General features: G+C 43.2%; 1 protein-coding gene across 1 annotated transcript in view; it reads right to left on the bottom strand.

Annotated features, from left to right (window-relative positions):
* Window positions 1-20,294, bottom strand: part of ADAMTS12 (ADAM metallopeptidase with thrombospondin type 1 motif 12) — a 312,048-nt gene that overhangs the window by 38,694 nt on the left and 253,060 nt on the right. The window contains exons 17-18 of the mRNA XM_035714864.2: window positions 17,268-17,394; window positions 9,230-9,440 (exon numbers count right to left, since the gene is read on the bottom strand). Coding sequence (XP_035570757.2) covers window positions 9,230-9,440; window positions 17,268-17,394 — 338 coding nt within the window. The remainder of the gene's footprint in view (window positions 1-9,229; window positions 9,441-17,267; window positions 17,395-20,294) is intronic.

Raw genomic sequence — 20,294 nt, 5'->3', positions numbered from 1 at the left:
TTCACATCTGTCTATCTTCTCTTCCCGACCTTGAAGCAGGTTTTTGAGGATGGGGATCACATACTTCTTGACAGATCTCAAAGGGCTCAGAGCCATTCTTGTGTGTGGTACTCACAACCGCCCCGGGAGACTTATGAGGCAGGAATTATGATTCCACCCTCCACAGGAGAGGAACCTGCGACTCAGGGAGGGACTTGCTTAAAAGGCTGCAAGTCAGTGGCAGAGTAAGAATCCGATTTATTTCATAGCCTCATGAAATCTAGTGCGACACACAGAACAGGTGGCCATCTGCTGATTTCACCTCTTGACCTGACCACAAACTCAATTTCTGAAAAGCTACCCAAAGGCAAGAACTGTTTCTGATTCATAACTGAATTCCAGGATTGTTCTTGGGGACACAGTGATCACTCAATACACATTTATTAAGTGACTATTTCACCAAAAAACAAACAAACAAAAATATGGAATGGGAAAATTCTTCTGTGAGGTTATGCACTTTTTAGCTTATGTTTCTTGCCTTCTCAGGTCCTATTTTCAATTTCCATTGTGTAGGAAATAATATGGCTGTATAAAGATCCCCCTTCATTTTGTTCCAGTCAAGCATAATCCCTCCCTGATGCCTGATAGCTGTGAAATCAGCTCCTCTGAAAAACAGGAGATGTCTGTCAGCCCAGGAGACCGTGCAGCTGAGAGCATGTTCCCCTGTGGGTTGAGGTCACCTCCCTTTGGAGCCTGGCAAGGGCAGGCTGGGGGAGTGACTTGCCTGGTTTACTACAGTACTTCTGCCTTCTTGTGTGCGAAGGGGCTTTAGGCCCTGCCCGGTTCGTCCTGCTGTGCTACGTGCCTCGGGCAGCCTGGGTTTTGAGAGCTGATCCATGAAAGAGGCCTTGGCTGATTGATGCCAACTGTCCTCAAGCAGCAGGTGTACCTCCCTTTGGGTTTTTCTTTCTAAGAAATGTCAGAGTAGACAGCTACATGGCAGGAAGGTCTTTGATTTTTTCTTTCTCTTCATTCCAATTTTTTTTTTTTTTACTTGAAATGCTTATAATGTCCACAGGGAAGTTAGAATTCACAACTTTACATGCATTTAAAAGTATGTAGGTGTATGCCCTCCACCCCTACGTTGAACTGTGAAGCTCAAGAGCTATAAAAATACCCACCATTTGCTTCGACGTGGATGGAACTGGAGGGTATTATGCTGAGTGAAGTAAGTCAATCGGAGAAGGACAAACATTATATGGTCTCGTTCATTTCGGGAATATAAAAAATAGTGAAAGGGAATAAAGGGGAAAGGAGAAAAAATGAGTGGGAAATATCAGAAAGGGAGACAGAACATGAGAGATTCCTAACTCTGGGAAAGGAACTAGGGGTGGTGGAAGGGGAGGTGGGCGGGGGGTGGGGGTGACTGGGTGATGGGCACTGAGGGGGCCACTTGATGGGATGAGCCCTGGGTGTTTTTCTATATGTTGGCAAATTGAACACCAATAAAAAATAAATTTATATATAAAAAAAAAACCTGTAAGAAAGGGCAGCCCTGGTGGCTTAGCGGTTTAGCGCCCCCTTCAGCCCAGGGCATGATCCTGGAGTCCTGGATTCGAGTCCCACGTCAGGCTCCCTGCATGGAGCCTGCTTCTCCCTCTGCCTGTGTTTCTGCCTCTCTCTCTCTCTCTCTCTCTCTGTCTCTAATAAATAAAATCTTTAAAAAAAAAAAACCTGTAAGAAGTAAGGTGAACTCCCCAACCTGCCATTATTAATTAACTGCACACAGCATAGTGACTACACCTCAGCTTTCTCCTCTGGAAATGGAAGTTAATATTAACCTTTCAAGGCTGCTGTGAAGATTACATGAGGCAATAGTCTTAACCCCATGCACAATAGAGAGAAGACAACTGGCAACTGGAGGCTCTTATTATCACTTTATAATAATGATGCTGATAATAATAATAACAATAACAACACAGGGCTTAGGAGCCTGTGGTTTCTACTGTTCTTGTGGAGCACAGGGGCACACACCTGGCTGTGGGAAGCTACGAGGTGAGCAGCCGCCTGGGTGAAGGACTTGCAGGCACATATCTAGAAAATACTGTGGATACCCATACGTCCCACTGGTTTATTGCTAGATTTTTTTTTTTTTTTAAGATTTAGATTTCCTAAGGTTAACAGAGGGACACATATGTATTTTTTAGAATTCATAAATAACAAGTATTAAATAACCTTATTTACTGTGTGAATTTGCTCAACCTAAAAGAATAAAACAGTGGTAAATAATACCTTGTTGGTTTAGTCAAAGCATTTTAGATTTTGAGCTTTCAAAACTGAGGGTTAAAAAAAAACAAAAAACAAAAAACAAAAACCTGAGGGTTATTCTAGAACAGAGATTCCAAAGTGGCAGCCTCAGGACTAAATTTGACCCTCAAACACAAATTCTTTGGTCTGTTCAATCTCTTTCTTTCTTTCTTTCTTTCTTTCTTTCTTTCTTTCTTTCTTTCTTTCTTTCTTTCTTTCTTTCTTTCTTCTTTCTCTTTCTTTCTTTTTCTTTCTTTCTTTCTTTCTTTCTTTCTTTCCTTTCTTTCTTTCTTTCTCTTTTCTTCCTCTTTTCTTTTCTTTTCTTCTCTTCCTTTTCTTTCTTTCTTTTTCTTTCTTTCTTTCTTTCTTTCTTTCTCTCTCTCTCTCTCTCTCTCTCTCTTTCTTTCTTTCTTTCTTTCTGTCTTTCTTCTTTTCTTTCCTTCTTTTATGGGGGCAGGGGAATGAGAGGGAGAATCTCAAGCAGGCTTCATTCCCAGCAGGGAGCCTGACATGGGGCTCGATCTCATGATCCAAGACAAAATCAAGAGTCAGATGCCTAACTGACTGAGCCACCCAGGCACCCTGGCTTGCTCAATCTTCAAACAGATGAAACACAAAAACTCAGTAGCCAACATTTAAAAAATAAGCAGATTTCATAGTAAAATTCCAGGTTTTACTCTGTCTCTCATGATAAATAAATAAAATCTTTTAAAAAAAGGAAAGAAAGAAAAAAATTTAAAAAGGAAAGAAAAAAATAAAATTCCAGATTTTAATCTCAAAAAAGCAGATGATCTGCAAGTACTGGTCCCATTCCCAAATGGCAACTCAAAACTTCATTCATGGAGACCTGGGTCTGGGAGCAATTTATGTGTTTTCCAGAACACCTACGTTTTGTCCCCACGTGCTTTCCTTACCCAGTAGACCCAGAGGCTTCCAATTAGCCCAGGAATGTGATTCTTTAGCACCGGGGCACATTGTGCCCAGCAGGAGAGTGTTAATTATCTACCAACTATGAGGGGCCAAAACCAAAGTTGCCTTTTCTAGCAGTCACGCCGGAACAAGCAGCGCTATTTTGTACTCAGCCCCATGCTTCTTCCAACACACCTTCCAACTGAGTTTATCTCCTTAGGAGCTGTCAAGCCCTGCAGATGATATAAATGCAGGACACAATGCCACACTCAGAGCTCATCTTGATGGGTAGTTTCCAAAACCACTGTCTGCTATGATTACTTTGTGCCCTTACCTTGTAATTTCGAACTCTTTGTACCAGGCAAGCAACGTCTTTTATTGCCCTCCCTGGGAGTCATCTTGCTCCCATGTGCCATTACTCAAGATTAAGATCTCCGGGGAGCCTGCTGAGAAAGAGGGTGCTGCTAAATGAGTCAAGCCACCCACCCAATGTACGCTGTGGAGGAGGGGAGCTCACAAATGGCTCGGAGCTCTAGTGCTGAGAGTTTACTAAAAAACACAGTCGGGGCTTATCATAGAGTTAGAGCTAAAGGGCTGAGTAGAGAAATAGCTAGTGCTTGGCTGTAAATAACACCTACTGTGTAGTTTTGGGAACTTATAAATGAATGATGGATCTCATGCTAATGCCAGCTTTGAAAGCATGTTGAAAAACTTGGGGAACTGTTATGGATTGTACTCCCCCCCCCTCCCAAAGAAGATATACTAGAGTCCTAACCTCTGCCTATTCCTTACCCTTATATCTCAGAATGGAGACTTAATCTGGAGATGGGGCCTTTACAGAGTCAATCGAGTTAAAATGAGGTCCCCAGATGGGTCCTAATCCAATATGATCACTATCCTTATAAAAAGGGAAATTCAGACACAAAGACACATACACAGGGACAATGCCACTGAAGATAAAAGCAGAGATCAGAATGTTAACATCTACAAGCCAAGGAAACCAAAGGCCACCAGAAGTTAGAAGGCATGGGACAGAGTGTCCCTCACAGCCTTGAGAAGGAACTAATAACTCTGTCAACACCTTGATCCCAGACTTCTGGCTTCCAGAGCTGTGAGACAATAAATTTGTTTTTTATTTTATTTCAAGATTTTATTTATTTGAGAGAGAGAGAGAGAAAGAGTGAGTATGAGCAGCAGGAGGGGAAGAGGGAGAAGCAGATTCCCAGCTGGGCAGGGAGCCTGATGTGGGGCTCGATCCCAGGACCCTACGATCATGACCTGAGCTGAAGGCAGACGCTTAACAACTGAGCCACCCAGGCGCCCACATTTTTGTTGTTTAAACCACCTAGCTTGTGGTATTCAGTCATGGCAGCCCTAGCAAACTCATGTGGTACCCTAGATAATTAAACAATATATCAGACAGGAGGAAGAGAATCAACATGGTCCTGAACTGGTTTTCTGTGAGTAGTTGTGTCAAACAAGGATGGCTATACGTGTTCTCCAGGAAACCTGGCAAAGCACAGGCTGCTGACATCTGAGAAGAATGAGATGTTGGCACTCACAGACATTCCGAGCCAAAAGAGAAGGTGGTCAAAGCTAAAATATCAGGTGTTCAGCTTTGTACTTGATAGATTCTCAATTAGTTGGTTAATTGTTTGTTTTGTTCACTTGTTTGTGTGCTTTTATCAGGCACAGAAAGGACATGTCTGCTTTGGGAGCTCCATCCACACCCCATCAAATACATTAAAAAGATATTACTAGTCTTGAGGGAATATAATTTATTTCTCTAAAAACCATCTGAAAAGCCTTTTCTTCTTTTGCTTTAGAAGTATTTTCAGAAGGGGCAACTTATTTAATAAGAGTGCTCTGATTTCTCAGCAATCATTATGCATAGTCTGGAATTCCAGAAAAGTGACAAAAGCTGCTCTATAAATTGTTTCCAAACATAATACATTTTTTATGAATACTAAGGGCTGTCATATTGTTATATTTTGTAGACATTTGAGATGCATAAGGCAGAGTGTTGATAGTAAAAGCTCTGCTGCCTGCATTAAAATCCTGACTCCACTGCTTTAAGGACAAGCCTCTAAACATCTCCATGGCTCAGTTTCTTTACCTGTAAAATGTGGTTAATAAGGCTGTCACGAGGTATTGTGTTAATACCTATAAACGTGTTTAATACACATACTAAAACGCCAGTAAGTATCTGCCATTCAAATGTAAATAATTATTGATTTCTGAATTTGCTGTGGCCTTTGTTTTTATGGAAACCATACATTAACCTTTTCTTTATTTAGGTCTCAAACATTTTTGTAGACCCTTGACTCAAGCCTCGTGCTTACAGTGCTCCATTCATAAAATGGCCTTGAACTCAGGGCGTGGGTCTAGACGACAATGCGGAGGGGCACAGATCAGTTCTGTGAGGGCATCTGGGTGCCACCGACTGGACAAGGCTTGCAAAATCACAGTAGCATAGAAGAGAGACACTTGTCTTCTTGCTTGAGAATGAAGTTACCATTTAGTGAACACTCACTATTTGCCCAGCACCAGGCAAGGGGCTTCTGTGGATTATCTTCAAGCCTTACACTAACCCTGTCTTTATAAGTGGGAAAAGGCTGAAGGGGGTTTAACACTAGCTCAAGACCATATAATTAGGGTTGCCAGGGCTAGAGAACCTAGGAAAATTACTCTCCCACTAAATCCATTTGCCTAACTGCCAGGAGTAACAGGGGAATTCATGAACAATGTCAGCATCATGGAGTTATCATAGATGTTCAATGAGGCAAACTCTATAGTGTGAAAAGCACTGAACAGATGATAGATGACACTGTTATTTCAATCTATTTACTCTACCAGGAAATGACTGTTTCTATAGCTCACTACGTCCCAGGTGTTGTTCTAGTAAGACGTTTGGAACTATTAATTCATTTCATCCTCATAACTTCTCTTGAGTCTAAGTACTGCTGTTTTTCCTGTTTCATAGATGGAGAAAATAAGCCACAGAAAACTAAAAGGAATCACAAAGAGATTAAAGTCACACATCTAATAAGTGCTAGAGCCAGGGTTTGAACCCAGGGCCTCATGCCCCAGAGACCATGCATGTTCTTCACCAGTAGACTGGCTGGCTCTCACAAGGCAGGTCACCGAAGTGGTATATCTAATAAAAACGGGGGGCCACAGAAACTTGGATACCCTGTCTTTGTTTACGACAAATCCAGTCTCCCTTCTTTACCCTCTGTGCCCAGAAAGTAGGTTAGGTGAAAACAGGGTAAGATTCTTGGTGAAATCTGAGATTGGGGGTAGGAGTCATGTTCAGGGCATGAGCTTAGAGAGGGAGGGGCTGGTCACAGGGGCAGAAAGGCCCCCAGCTCTTGCTAGGTCCTCCCTGTCCCTGCTGGGTCGGGGAGGAATGTGCCAGCCTGGCACAGCTGAGCCCACTCTTCTCTCATTGCTTGGGTTGGCAGAGGTGCCTTGACAGGGAAGGGAAGTCAGCCTAGGGAGGATGGCGCTGCAGGAGCCTCATAGTTCTTAGATCTTTTGGCGCAGTTACCTCCTAGCTTCTGACATCCAGGGTGCCCCAACCAGCCCAGTGCAGACCAAACGATGAGGTATCCTGGGAGCACTACCCGGCATCCATTAATGTCAATCTCAAGACAAGCTCTAGACCATGAATATTACGATGGCAAGAAGACAGCACTATAACAACTCTCTTAAAAATGTCTCTGGGCCTAGTTAGAATGTCAAAGACATTTCCTCATATTCCAGCAAAGTTCATTAGAGGGCTAACATGTACAGACATTAGCAAGATAGCAGAGGAAAGAAAGGAAGACCCACTGGATGAATATTTTGTCGCTGATTTAGCTAAAAGCACCTGTCATGACAACATCCCCCAAATGAAGGCCAGGGCTCAGCCTTTTTGCTCAACTCCATCAAGTGGAAGCTAGAAACTGAATTCCGTGTCTGCTCACAATACACTACGCAATGGCCTGTATTTGGAACAACAGACACGAGTGCTTGTCGCATCGTGCCAACTTTTTGGTCCCTTGTTTTCCAGTTAGGGCACATCATTTTCTTCTCCATAAACATGAGCACAATAAAAACTTCTCAGCCAAATATGTAATTGTAATCCTTTAAAAAAGCATGAAGAATCTGGCAATTAGTAAATTCTACTTGACCAGAATTATGGGCTGCTTCAGATGCAGCCAAAACATCCCTGGTAAACAGATGTAATGGACCAGTCACAACACCTCGTCCAGTCTTATTTGGACAACACTGTAATTTACAGCAATCTAGGCTGGCCCCGGGCTACCCCGTCCCCTCCCAGGATCAGCCCCATTGCCATATGTGCACAGATTAGTTTGCAGGTATGTTTTCTTTGCATGTATTTGTCTTTCTTTCTTTCTTTCTTTCTTTCTTTCTTTCTTTCTTTCTTTCTTCTTTCTTTCTTTCTCTTTCTTTCTTTCTTTCTTTCTTTCTTTCTTTCTTTCTTTCTTTTTTTTCTTTCCTTCCTTCTTTCTTTCTTTCTTTCTTTCTTTCTTTCTTTCTTTCTTCTTTCTTTCTTTCTTTTTTCTTTCTTTCTTTCTTTTTCTTCTTTCTTCCTATCTTTCCCTTTTGATAGAAAGTTCTTACAACACAAGAACCATTTCCTTTTTATTCTCACCTTGATGCCCAAAAGAGCATTCTGCACAGATTTAGAAGCTAAATAAACCTAAACTGTGATGATGAACTAATGAAATAAAGTTCTGGAAATAATGTTATCACAGTGGCTGTATTCAGATGAGTGATTCTGCTTTCAGATAGTCAGCTTCAGAGATGGCACCTTTGCTTATATAAGTTTCCAAAGTCTTCTTTAGATAATAGTTCGGGGCAGCCTGGGTGGCTCAGCGGTTTAGCACTGCCTTCAGCCCAGGGCCTGATCCTGGAGACCCGGGATTGAGTCCCACGTTGGGCTCCCTGCATGGAGCCTGCTTCTCCCTCTGCCTGTCTCTCTCTCTCTCTCTCTCTCTCTCTCTCATGAATAAATAAATAAAATCTTAAAAAAAATACTTCGGTGTTCCTTTATTAGTACAGATACTACTTACTACACTCTCCTGAGTCAAGTATTTTCCATTTGTCTGAAGGTGAGTCCTAAGAGGAGTTTCTATGACATTCTGGTCACTGGTAGCATTATTAACAAAAAGCCCAGGGCTTTCCAAGGAAGCTCAGAAGAAGTCAGCTTTCATCCATGAAGTCAGGACTGTTGGTTTAAAAACTCATTTATTTTTTGTCATTCCTTAGGTCATTGAACTGCAATGTGTGCAGGAAAGCAGAGCAAGATCCCTGAAGACTCTAGGACACTTGGAGAAAAAAGGGTTCCACTTCCGCTACAGACTCTGGAAGCACAAGGCATGACAGTACCAGGTTCCATGGTGACCTAGAGAAAAGTGAAGCCTGGGAGTTTTTTGGGAACTTCTACCCACTGATTTCTAATTATATTCTGAGAATTTGATTGGATTCATTTTGGGAAAATGCAACAACACGTATTTGAATTTATGTGGCTAATAATAGATGTTTGAAACCTTGGTCAGGTCCAGCCTTGACCCATGCTGAATAGAGAGACAATTTGAGGGGCTTCTTCAAGTGTCAAGTTTACTGCCTCTCATTCTACCATTAAAGCTACATTCCTCCAGTTTTAGTTAGCTGCAGTAGTTCTAGTGAAACATAAATGTAAGCGTTTAATAAACTAGCTCTTGGGGTGGGTGGAAGAGTCCTGATTTGCTACCAATGGTTTAACGATGGGACAGCAAAAATCCTGACAATGTACCAATTAGCTGTTGTGAGCCTGTGCAAATGGGATCCCTGGCAGGTACTTGACTACTGGACAAGTGAGAAGAAAACCCTGTAAGAACAGAAAATAAGAAAGATAGGTTACAAGGCAGTGGGAAATGCAGGAAACAGGCCAGAGGCGTTAGACACTGGCCACTGTGCCATTTTCTCTAGAGTTGCTCTGGATTAGGGGCAGAAGGGGCAGGGGTGGCGAAGTGATGAAGCTCACCTCACTCCAGTTGCCCACGGTCCAGTCTGACGGACACAAGATGTCTCTGTTGCAGGAAATGAGGGTCTTGGGCTTCAGCAGGTGCTGGCAGTCTTTAGCTGGGAGGGCCTGCTCATCAGAGCCCATGGTCTGGATGCATAGCACTGTTCGCTTCTTCTCTCCATGGGGCCCACACGATGCTGAGCATGCTTCCCACTCCCCTGCCCACCACCTGCAGACACACATGGACATGAGGGAGAAGAGCAGCACAAGTATACATATATATATACATTCAGTTCGGCCACTGGAAAAAGAACCAGGTGCCGGGGTGCAGGTACAGAGCTGCGTGGCCCTTGGAGATACTCCAGCCTGCTGGCATAGACAGGGCCACAGCAGGCCTGTGCAATCATGGCTTGAGTCCAGCACCCGGCATAAGGAGATGCCCTAGATGCCCTCTTCCTTTAGAGTCAAGAAAATAGATGTCTAGTTTTCTATTCTACAAAATAAAGCACACTTAAGCCTTATTTTCCTCATCTGTTAAATGGATATCACCATCCTAATCTTACATGAGTGTTGTAGATTAAACAAAATACCAATTTATATGTAGTGCAGAGTACAGAGCCTGACGCATAATAAGAATTTGATCACTTGTAATTTTTGTTGTTATTTTGACTGTTGCTATACCGAGTAAGAGACTCTAATAGAATCTAGGTCCCCTGGCTCCTACCTGAGTGTTTTTCTGTTCTACTGTGAGGCGGGTACTGAAGAAATTGCTGATTTTCAATTATCTAGGAGACGGTTAATCAGAGGCATTGCCTTCATTCTCCTCATCTCCTTCAGTCTACCTATTACTAGTTTCACTGGTCCCTTTGATAAGAAAGCAGAAGGAGAAACAAAATAATTTCTTACTTGTCAGCTATTCTTGACAAGTCAAAGCATTGAAACTGTTTGCTAAGTGAATACTCTGAATTCACTGTGGCAAAATAGGATGTGAACTCTTCCTCTACACCATTATCATGGACGATTTACTCCAGATTCTAGAAGGCAGACCCCATGGCTACACAGAAAGAGCTTTTCAAAGTAGGAGGGAGCCCTCTCTTCTTTCCCTTCTCCATCACTGTGTAGATCTTGCCCAGCACAAAAGAGAGAACAAGTATCTTGATCCAGTGTGGCTTGGGTTCACCATTGTTGGCAAGTACAGCCCACTTCTTCGGCTCTCCATGCAGTAATAACATGGAATGCTTCTATTTTTCATGGGAAAATAGTATAGCGTGTGAAGTTGTTAGTTCCTGAATTGAAGGAAGACTTCTAACCTTGAGATAGCATGGAATTTTGAAGAATTTTGTACTATGATTTATATTTAGTAAGTATTGTATTTATTTGGGCAACACTTCTTTTGATTCTCATGCCTTTAATCTCAGGTTAAAAATATTTGAAGAAAGCTACTCCTTGATTCTATTATATTCTTTCAAGTTATTCAGATTACTTATTTATTCTTTAGTGTTTAACGTCCATAATTAAGTTATTAAGACTATTTATTCATTTATGTATTAAGTAATAATAATAAATAAGGTTATTCCCTTATTCCTTAGTGTTTATCATCTGGCTGTCTTGTGTGGATAAAGAGCTAATATTGGAACCACATGATGTGAAAACAACTGAACACCCACTTCAGTAATTATTAATCTACTTTACCTTACTTTTGACATGTCCAGGGGAAGTCAGACATGTTACTGAATATATGAGATGTCATTTTGGAAGGGCTTTAATAATCTGAGTGGACCAGAAGTATAATTTATTGAATTACTTGCTACACGGCTTTCAGCTGTGTCACCACAAAGTGATAATGAACCTCCCTATTTTCTCTTTTTCTGGAATCTCCTCCATAGTCCCCTGGGACCTTTTTGCATCTGTTTGTCACTAAAGTAAAAACAGTCTTTTTTTTTTTTTTTAAATCTCCATGCGAAGATCTCCAGGCCCGGGGCTCAGGAGCTATTGTCAAGTTGTTTTCTGTTCTCCCTTTCATTTTTTGATGTCTGCCATATGCCACCTTTCTAGGAGATGTATAATAGAGTACTATTTTTATATTTATAAGAGATTTGTGGCAGAAGGCTGTTGAAATGCTCTGAGGGATTGGTGAGAAGGGCAATGTAATGCAAAGAACTCAGCAGGACAAGAGCCCAGCCCATTTTGTCACCCCAACAAGACAACCTCCCTGGCCTAATCAGCACAGAATTAACAACAACCTACCCTGATTGATTCTGTTTTTGCCACTGATCTTTATCTTACCAGAATGCTGATGACACCACACAACTGGAAAACTGGTCGTGCACTGCCTTTACAGTTCTTTAGTCCCCTTCCAGGAGTCAATTTCAACTACAACTTACAATTTTCAACTACAACAATTTACAACTACAGTGTAAAAGTCCTGGGGGCATGGGGGGGGGGACGCCTGGGTGGCTCAGTTGGTTAAGTGTCTGATTTCAGCTCAGGTGGTGATCTCTCTGGGTCCTGGGATAGAGCCCCATGTTGGGCTCCCTGCTCAGCGGGCAGTCTGCTTCTTCATTTCCCTCTGCCCCTGCCCCTTGCTCTCTCTCTCTCTCACATAAATAAATAAAATCTTTAAAATAAAGTCCTCCAGACTGGGGCTCTATCAGTGATTCTCACTATAACAACACAGTGGGAGGCTTTAAAAAGCAAAAAATGCTACCAAATGACAACAATTTAAAGAGATCCATTCAACTGCTTACGCTTCCCTCTTCTTAAGTGTAATCTTCAAATTGTTTGCAGGGAATTGTACGAAATGATGTTTTCCAGGATAATAGCAGAAGATGAGGAATAGAATGGGCTGTCTTCCTCCTCGGAAACGTGACGATGTGGAATAGCAGAAGTGGCAGCTGCAAAACTGCTCATCAGCTCTCGGCCAGAACCTGGGCACTGGGTGGCACATGTGTGCTGGCTGGGACGGCGCCGTGGGTGCCCGGTGCCCAGCTCCTGCCCGCGGCCGCAGCACTTCCTTCCTAAGCGCCAGGGCTTCATTACTGACTGTGGGGCAGGGGGCTGAGGAATTGGTCCATTTCAAAATTTTGCTCTGAATCAACAAACTGCATCTCATGCACCCAACTAAGAAGCCTTCCAGGGGGGAAAGAGGTAACACTTCCCTTGTTCTGACAACGCTGCTTTTAGAACTAAGGGATGAAGAGATGTCACTTAACCACAAAGCCCTGAGGAAGGAGGGCAGGACCCTAGGGACCATGGCCAGGAGGCAGGGCTTTGGGATCCAGCTGCCTGGCTGCTGGTCTAGCCCTGACAACAGCTTGCCTTGCCAATGAATATGCACCTGATAGAGCCTAGCTGGTTGCAAGCTTCCTTAGGAAGTGACCTTATTTGTGTTATTCCAAAAAAATCCTTTGTCATTCCAAGAAGTCCCAATCACGTGGTTTTCCAAGCTCTGGAGCTTCTATAACTTCGTTGGGGGGATCTCCTGTGCTCTTTTGCTTGCATTAAGTTGCCTGCATTAGTTTCTTATGGCTGCTGTGATAAACTACCACAAACTTGGTAGCTTAAAACAACAAAAAATCTGATTTCTTATAGTTCTAAATTCAGTAGTACTGGGATGAAATCAAGGTGTCAGCAGGGCTATGCCCCTTCCAGGGCTCTATGGAAGATCTGTTCTTTGCCTTTTTTCAGTTTGTGGTGGCTGCCAGCATCCTTTGGCCTCCAGTCTTTAAGGCTAGTATCTTCCCATCTGTCTGTTCTGTCTTCATATCATCCTCCATGTCTGTGTGTGTGTGCGCATGTGACTATTGTGTAAAATTTCCCTCTATCTCTCTCTTAGAAGAACCCTTGCAATGACATTTGGGACTCAAGTGGATACTTGTTCAAGACCCTTTAATTTAATAACATCGGCAAAGATCCTTTTTCCAAATGGGGTAACATTTGCAGGCTCTAGAGATCTGGATGTAGATGTCCATCTAGCTTATCCCATGACCGCACTGAGGGCAAGTTCAAGTCCTCACAGCTCAGCTTGTATCACATAAGAATTCCTTTATGAAGGCTCCTCTTCTGTGTCCCCCTCAGCTCAGCTCCTCTGGAAGGGTCCTTCAGCCTCTGGACTCTTGCCCAAACATCCTTCTCCCTCTCCCACCAGTAGTACCCTACTGTAAAGTTACCTCCAACTAGAAATTTCTAATGGTTGGAGTGTGGACACAGGTAAGATAACCACTCTCATGGAAAGTGAATTCTGAAAAGAGTGAGGCCAAGTGATCAGCTACAGGTAAGTGAGAAAATGTCAGCAACAGATTGATGTCTGTTCTAAAACCAGAGCTGATACCAGAATCTTTTTTGACTATGTTGCTTTTTATGTACATAGCCCATGTCCCCAGAGCCCTACCTTGGCTTCAGCAGGTGAGTGTCTGCATCAAGATCCTTTGGAGCCCACCACACCTAGCACAGTACTTGCTTTGCTTTAGACACAGCCTGGATAGGGGAGAGGTGTGTGTCTCTCTTGGGGGGTATGTAATGGCGACCACAGGCTATAGCCAGACAGCCTGGGTTCAAACCTCTGCCCTCTACTAGTTGCATGATGCTGAGTGAGGTAAGGAATATTTTTTCCTCTATAAAATTGGCACAATTATAGTTATTTTTCTGAGTAGTCGAGAATAATAAAGAGAATATATAAGATATCTCTAAAACAGCATCAGAAGTGAGGTAGGTGCTTAAAAACCCCACTGTTTTCTGGGTGCCTTGGTGGCTCAGTTGGTTAAGTGTCCAACTCTTGATTTGGCTTAGGTCATGATCTCAGGGTTGTGAGATCAAGCCCTGAGTCAGGCTCTGCACTCCATGTGGAGTCTGCTTGATATTGTCTCTCTCCCTCTGCCTCTCCCCTGCTCATTCTCTCTCTCTCTCTGTCACTATTTCTCTCTCTCAAAAAAAAAAAAAAAAAAAACAAACAAACAAACAAACAAACAAAAAAACCCCCCCAAAACCCACTGTTATTTTCTACTCTACTTTCCCATTACTTATGTTTCAACAAATGTGTGGGTTTTCTGCACCAAGCAATTCTGATCCTAACTGTCTGGGGTTAGCGCAGACTGGACAGGTTAAGGGCTCAGACCCACATCACCGCCCCCACCCCCTGCTCTTCACGTCCAGGTGGTGGTCACCTGTGCTTCTCACCGGCTGGCTATGAATCAGGGGTTCCCACATCCCTGCCAAGGGTTTGGTAATTTGCTAGCATGGCTCACAGAACTAAAAAAAAAATTATTTACTAGATTACTCATTTATTATAAAAGGATATAACTCAGGAACAGCCAGATGGATGAGACTCACAGGGCGGGGTCCAGGAGAACGGTGGCAGAGCTTCTATACCCTCTTGGGGCACACCACCCTCCCAGCACCTCCACGCGTTCAGCTCCGAGAAGCTCTCCTTCCCCTCTAGCTAGACTTTGTTTTTGTCTTTTTAATGGGGGTTTCATTACATAGGCAGGACTGATTACATCATGGGCCATTCGTGACTAACTCAACCTTCAGCTCCTCTGCCCTCCCCAGAGGTTAGGGAGTAGAGCTGAAAATTCAAACCCTCCAGTCACAGCATCCTCTGTCAGCCAGCTCCATCCTGAGGCTGTCTGGGAGCCCTGGCCACTTCGTTAGCATACAAGACAGTCCCTTTGGTGGTTCTAGAAGTTTTAAGAGCTCTGTGAGGAACCAGGCACAGAGATGGCATATATAGCCTCTATTGTGTCACGATACCTCAGTGTTCAGTAAATGGTAACTGTTATATGGCTATAATCACCATTGTGCCTCTCGTGAGAAATAACAAGCTTAATAAATATTTGCTGGTAATAGTAAGGGGGAGAGAGACTATGTAATAAGATGAAATGAGAACCTGAACACCAGGGACAAAGTTAGAGGCAGGAAATAATCAGCTGTGGTTAGATGAGGACATCTAACCCACAGAGAGAGTGGCTTTGAAAAGCAAGGTGAGAATCCTAGGCTTGTGTGTCCCAGGAGAGCAACAGGTATTTACTGGTAGAGGATCATTAACCCTGAGGGAGACCGAGTGTGAGGAAGCATGTGAGCACGGCAGAGCATGGGTGAGTGATTAGCCCCAAGAACTGTGCCTCCTTCCTGGCTCACTCTTCCCAGAGAAGAAATTATGGGAAGGGCAGCTACAGACAAAACCTAGGGCTGGCAAGAGCTGCAGGGAAGAGCTGCAGCCAGGTGAGGTGACCCTGGAGAGGTGAGGCAGGTCAGGGTCTGGCTCCCTGCCTCCTGGCCTGTCCCCCCACCCCCCCAGCAGAAACCACAGAGCTGGACACAGAATAATCCTTCTGACTCCGGCCTCTGCGTCCTGTCTGCCCTCACCAGAGGCCTCGTTGCCTGCCTTCACGGATTTGTCTGCCTTCCTTCATGGATTTGTCTGGACTCTTTACCTAGTTCTTTGAGATTTATCACATTCTTCTGGCTTTTTCTTTAGAGCTCAGTTTATCACTTGTTTATTTTTTTAAACTAATTATTTTTTTTAGAGAGAGCATGCATGAGAGTGGGGGGAGGGGCAGAGGGAGAGATGGAAAGAGAGAGAGGATCTCAAGCAAGCTCCACGCCCAGCATGGAGCCCAATGCAGAACTTCATCTCACGACCCTGAGATTATGACCTGAGCTGAAATCAAGAGTCCCACTTGTTTGATTTACAATACCAATGAGTCCCCTCCTGTTTACCTAAACTCCTTTTAGTGTGTCTCCCTAGGCCTGGAATGAATGCCTGATGGAAGCCACAACCTAAGTGCACCCCTGCTGAAGGTCACTAGAGAATGAAGACACTCTTCAGAATTAATTCTTTTTTTCTCCCTTCCCTTTTCCTTCCCTCTCTCTTTCCCTCCCCTCTCTCTTCCTCTCTCCCTCCTTCTACTTCTTGCTGTTTTTCTTTCTCTCCCTCTCTCTTTAACATAAGTCCCTAATAATAACATTCTAGCCACCTTCTGGGATTCCAATATCTATCTAGAACAGCAAATGAGTAGCTCTGTAACACTGGTTCTCAACCAAGGGTGCTTTTACCCTCTACGAGACATTTAGCAATGTTTGAAGATATTTTTGTTGTGACAACCTGGAGGAAGGGTGGAAGTCGCTACTAATGTCTAAGCAGGTACAGGCTGGGGGTGTCGCTAAACATCCTACCACACACAGGACGGCTCCACAACCAAGAGTCATCCATCCCAAATGTCAACAGTGCTGAGATTGAGAAAGCCTGCTCTGGAAGCCACTCCAGGCTGCCTTACATGCAGATGGGCACTGTGATCTGACAGTGAATGTTATGCTGCGCTGGTGCAGTGTCCCGGGAACAGCCACACCTGTCAGCTCAAGAACTTTGGGGGGATCTATATAGCATTCTCTTCTATATAGCATTCTCTTCGGCAATGCTTTGAGACAGTCTTACCAAATAAACAAACACAGAACACACCAGCTACTCTATGGGGAGAAGATGTCCCTACTCACAGCTTGTCACAGGCTCTAACAGCACTGCCACAGAAACCTGTAAGAGTTTTCATGTACTTATTCTTTTTTTTTTTAAGATTTATTTATTTATTTATTCAGGAGGAAGGAGAAGCAGGCTCCATGCCGGGAGTGCAACGTGGGACTCGATCCCAGGACTCCAGAATCGCACCCTGGGCCAAAGGCAGGCGCTAAAATGCTGAGCCACCCAGGGATTCCCTCCTGTACTTATTCTAATAACAAAACCTCACAACCCTCCTTTATCACTGAGCATTAGATTACTATTAAATTAGTCTTCTTTCTTTCTTTCTTTCTTTCTTTCTTTCTTTCTTTCTTTGAGAGAGGGAAAGCACAAACAAGGAGGGCCAAAAGGAGAGGGAAAGAGAGAATCTCAAGCAGGCTCCATGCCCAGGGCAGAGCCCAATACTGGGCTTGATCTCATGACCCTGAGATCATGATCTGAGCCAAAATCAAGAGTTGAGTACTCAACCAACTGAGCCACCCAGATGCCCCAACCAGACATCATTCAAAGCAGACACACAGAGCTCTAATTCTTATCACTTCTTACCTGGGTGGACAATCCTTTTCATGGCACTTCTTCTGTCTCCCGTTGGGCTGTGTTTCTGGGTCACAAAATGTAGCTTTCACCATCCCGTGGCCTTTCTTCACACAATAGGCAGTCTGGCGGCGAATACCTGGGGGTCAGGCAGAGGGTTCACATATATTAAATCCTGAGCCCACACACTTAGTGTCAAGTGAGGCCCCTGGTCAAGTGATCATGCTTATGGCTGATGGGGAGGCTGTCCATAGGTTATCTGGTTTGTTCCAGGGGCAAACCAAGTACATCTGCAAGCTGGGTTTAGCTTTGGATAAATAATAATAGTGAACACGTACTGCTTTCCTTGTCCCAAGCACTGTTCAAAACTGTATGTGTGCATGCCAGCAAGTATATATATATTTAATATATTATAAATATATTAAAATGTATTACTTATTATCTATTTTGAAATATAATGACCCAAACCTCGCAACAATCCAATGAGGTCAACACTACCATTATTTGGTATGTGAAAGATGAAGAAATGAAGGCACAGCGAAGTCACACAGGTGGAGAGAAGACAGAGACCACAGGTTCTGCTACCAAAGACATTAGCAAGAGAGGAGAGAGGGTGGTCAGAATGTTATGGATGGAGAGGCAGAGGGATAGAGAGAAGGAAGTCATCATGTCACTTGAGGGAGGTAATGCTTCAATGTTAGATGTGAAATACTGGGGACTGGGATGCCTCCCCTCCCGGGGACAGAGCATCAGCTTGCACAAAGGTTGGCGCCCTGAACCCTCAGGGCATCCAGGCCTTGAGAGGGCTTACTGGTATACAGAATTCCCATATTCGAAAGGCTACGAGTACACCAAAAGCCAGTCACCTCCCCACTTCAGCACGTGGAGGGGCTTCCCCCCAGGCACACAGCTGGCAGGACAGGACCTGCCATCTGCCACCTCCCGCTGCCTCATGTGACTCGTTCCAGCCCCGGTGCCCAGGCTGGCTTTCATACTCACACACCAGCAATCACATCTCAACATTTAAAAATGTCAGAGGGAGTTGTCATAGGGTAAGCGAATCCTTCAAAATGAATCAACAATATTTTATTGCTAAATAAAACAGTATTTTCTTCTTTTGGAGACATAGGTAACCTTTCAACCACTCAGGCTTTGTCAACTGATAAGACTGCGTTATTCCTCTTTCGTTATATAAATCAGACACTGTCAACAGCTGGAAGCAACATTGTAAGAGGAACTTCCAGGGCCCAAGGACTGAGTCATTGGAAAAGACACAAGCACCTGTGGAGGCATCTTAGACAGTGTGAGTGGATTACAGGCTGACGTGGCCAAAGCCAGAAACACTGGCATGTACCTGCCGTGGTAGAGCAGAGAAAAGAAGAGTTTAGGTACTTGGAAATTTCATGAAAACGTTGGCAAATTCTTCCTGTCAAAACCTAAAAGGAAACTGTCAGGTGGCTCTCAGAGGTTAGAAATATCCCCCCAAAAGGCCTGTTTCTGTGCATGAATAGCAAAGATAAATGTGCTACTCAGAAGTAGCAGAAGGACACAAAATATTACATAAAATACCTGTCGCAAAGTTAATACTATTGCATAGATAAATGTGCTGGATCAGCAGCGAGCTGAACAGATGGACGGGCCAGGCAAATGCTGTGCAAAGGGCAAAACTAATAATGATGTTTCAGTTTCTCTATTGGAATGAATGGTGTCTATCATTACATACTACTTGTAATTTATCTGATAAATACTATATATTTATGTGTATGGTAAACAAGATAAGCCTTATTCCTCAGCCTATGCTTAAATCCATCTCAGTAAATTTTCTATTATTTTCACGAAGTCCTAAATATTAACAAAAATCTTCCAGATATTGTCAGAGATCAATACCTTCACTTGGTTGACCCTGACAGTTAACAGTGGATGAAAGATGGATCAGTGCCAAGATGAATGAAATTTTAAAATAGCCAAAGAAGTATCTGACTAATTTTCCAAAGAAGTGAATTGTCCTCTCAACATCAGTGTAGGGTCTCACATCCGGGTCAGAGTGGAACGTGTGTTCCTATTTGTGATTCTCATGCTTTATCACGAACATGTGGACCTATCTCAAATGCACATGGTTACTTTGAGCTTTGGAAATGTTGAGGAAAGGTGTTCATTACAGCATTACAAAGATGTTTATAACTGCAAAATAGTGGAATGTATAAATAATTGTATACTGGCACAGTGGAATAGTACGCAGCCCTTCAAGTGAATGTACTAGAGCTACTATCATTAGCAGGGATTTTTATTTTTCTTTTTTTTAATAAATTTATTTTTTATTGGTGTTCAATTTGTCAACATACAGAATAACACCCAGTGCTCATCCCGTCAAGTGCCCACCTCAGTGCCCGCCACCCAGTCACCCCCACCCCCCGGCCACCTCCCCTTCCACCACCCCTAGTTTGTTTCCCAGAGTTAGGAGTCTTTATGTTCTGTCTCCCTTTCTGATATTTCCCACTTATTTTTTCTTCTTTCCCCTTTATTCAGCAGGGATTTTTCTCAAAAGCATAATACTGAGTAAAACCAGCAAGACAAAGAATAATGCACAGATAACGATCCTATTTATAAAAAGCCTAAATGCTTGAGAAACAATATTTTTTAATATATATGGCTAGTCACATATATAATAAAAGCATTTAACAAGATGCATGAAAACAATAAATACTAGTTTCATGACCCTAGTTAGCCCTGGAGAAAAACGAAAGGGAGTGGAGCCAGCAAAATGCTCTTCAAGCATATTTGTGTGATTTTTTTTTGTTTAAACATGAAGATTGAAATAAGCATGAACGATGGTAAGATCTGACAAGGCTGAGTGGCTGGTATGCAAGAGTTTGTTGTTACGTTCTCCATTTTTGCTAGGACATTTGTAATGCTTCCCTGCAACAAAGCATAAGGCTAAAACAATGTAATATCAATGAAAATAAAGCAAAACAAATAAAGTGGTTGCCACTACTTGTTTGTAAATCTTTTACTATGGGAATCAATTTGGTAATAAGGTTC

This window comes from Canis lupus, chromosome 4 (assembly GCF_003254725.2).
Source record: "Canis lupus dingo isolate Sandy chromosome 4, ASM325472v2, whole genome shotgun sequence".
Classification (NCBI taxonomy): domain Eukaryota; kingdom Metazoa; phylum Chordata; class Mammalia; order Carnivora; family Canidae; genus Canis; species Canis lupus.
Note: the sequence above shows the minus strand (reverse complement) of the source record. Positions and strands in the feature narration are given on the sequence as shown.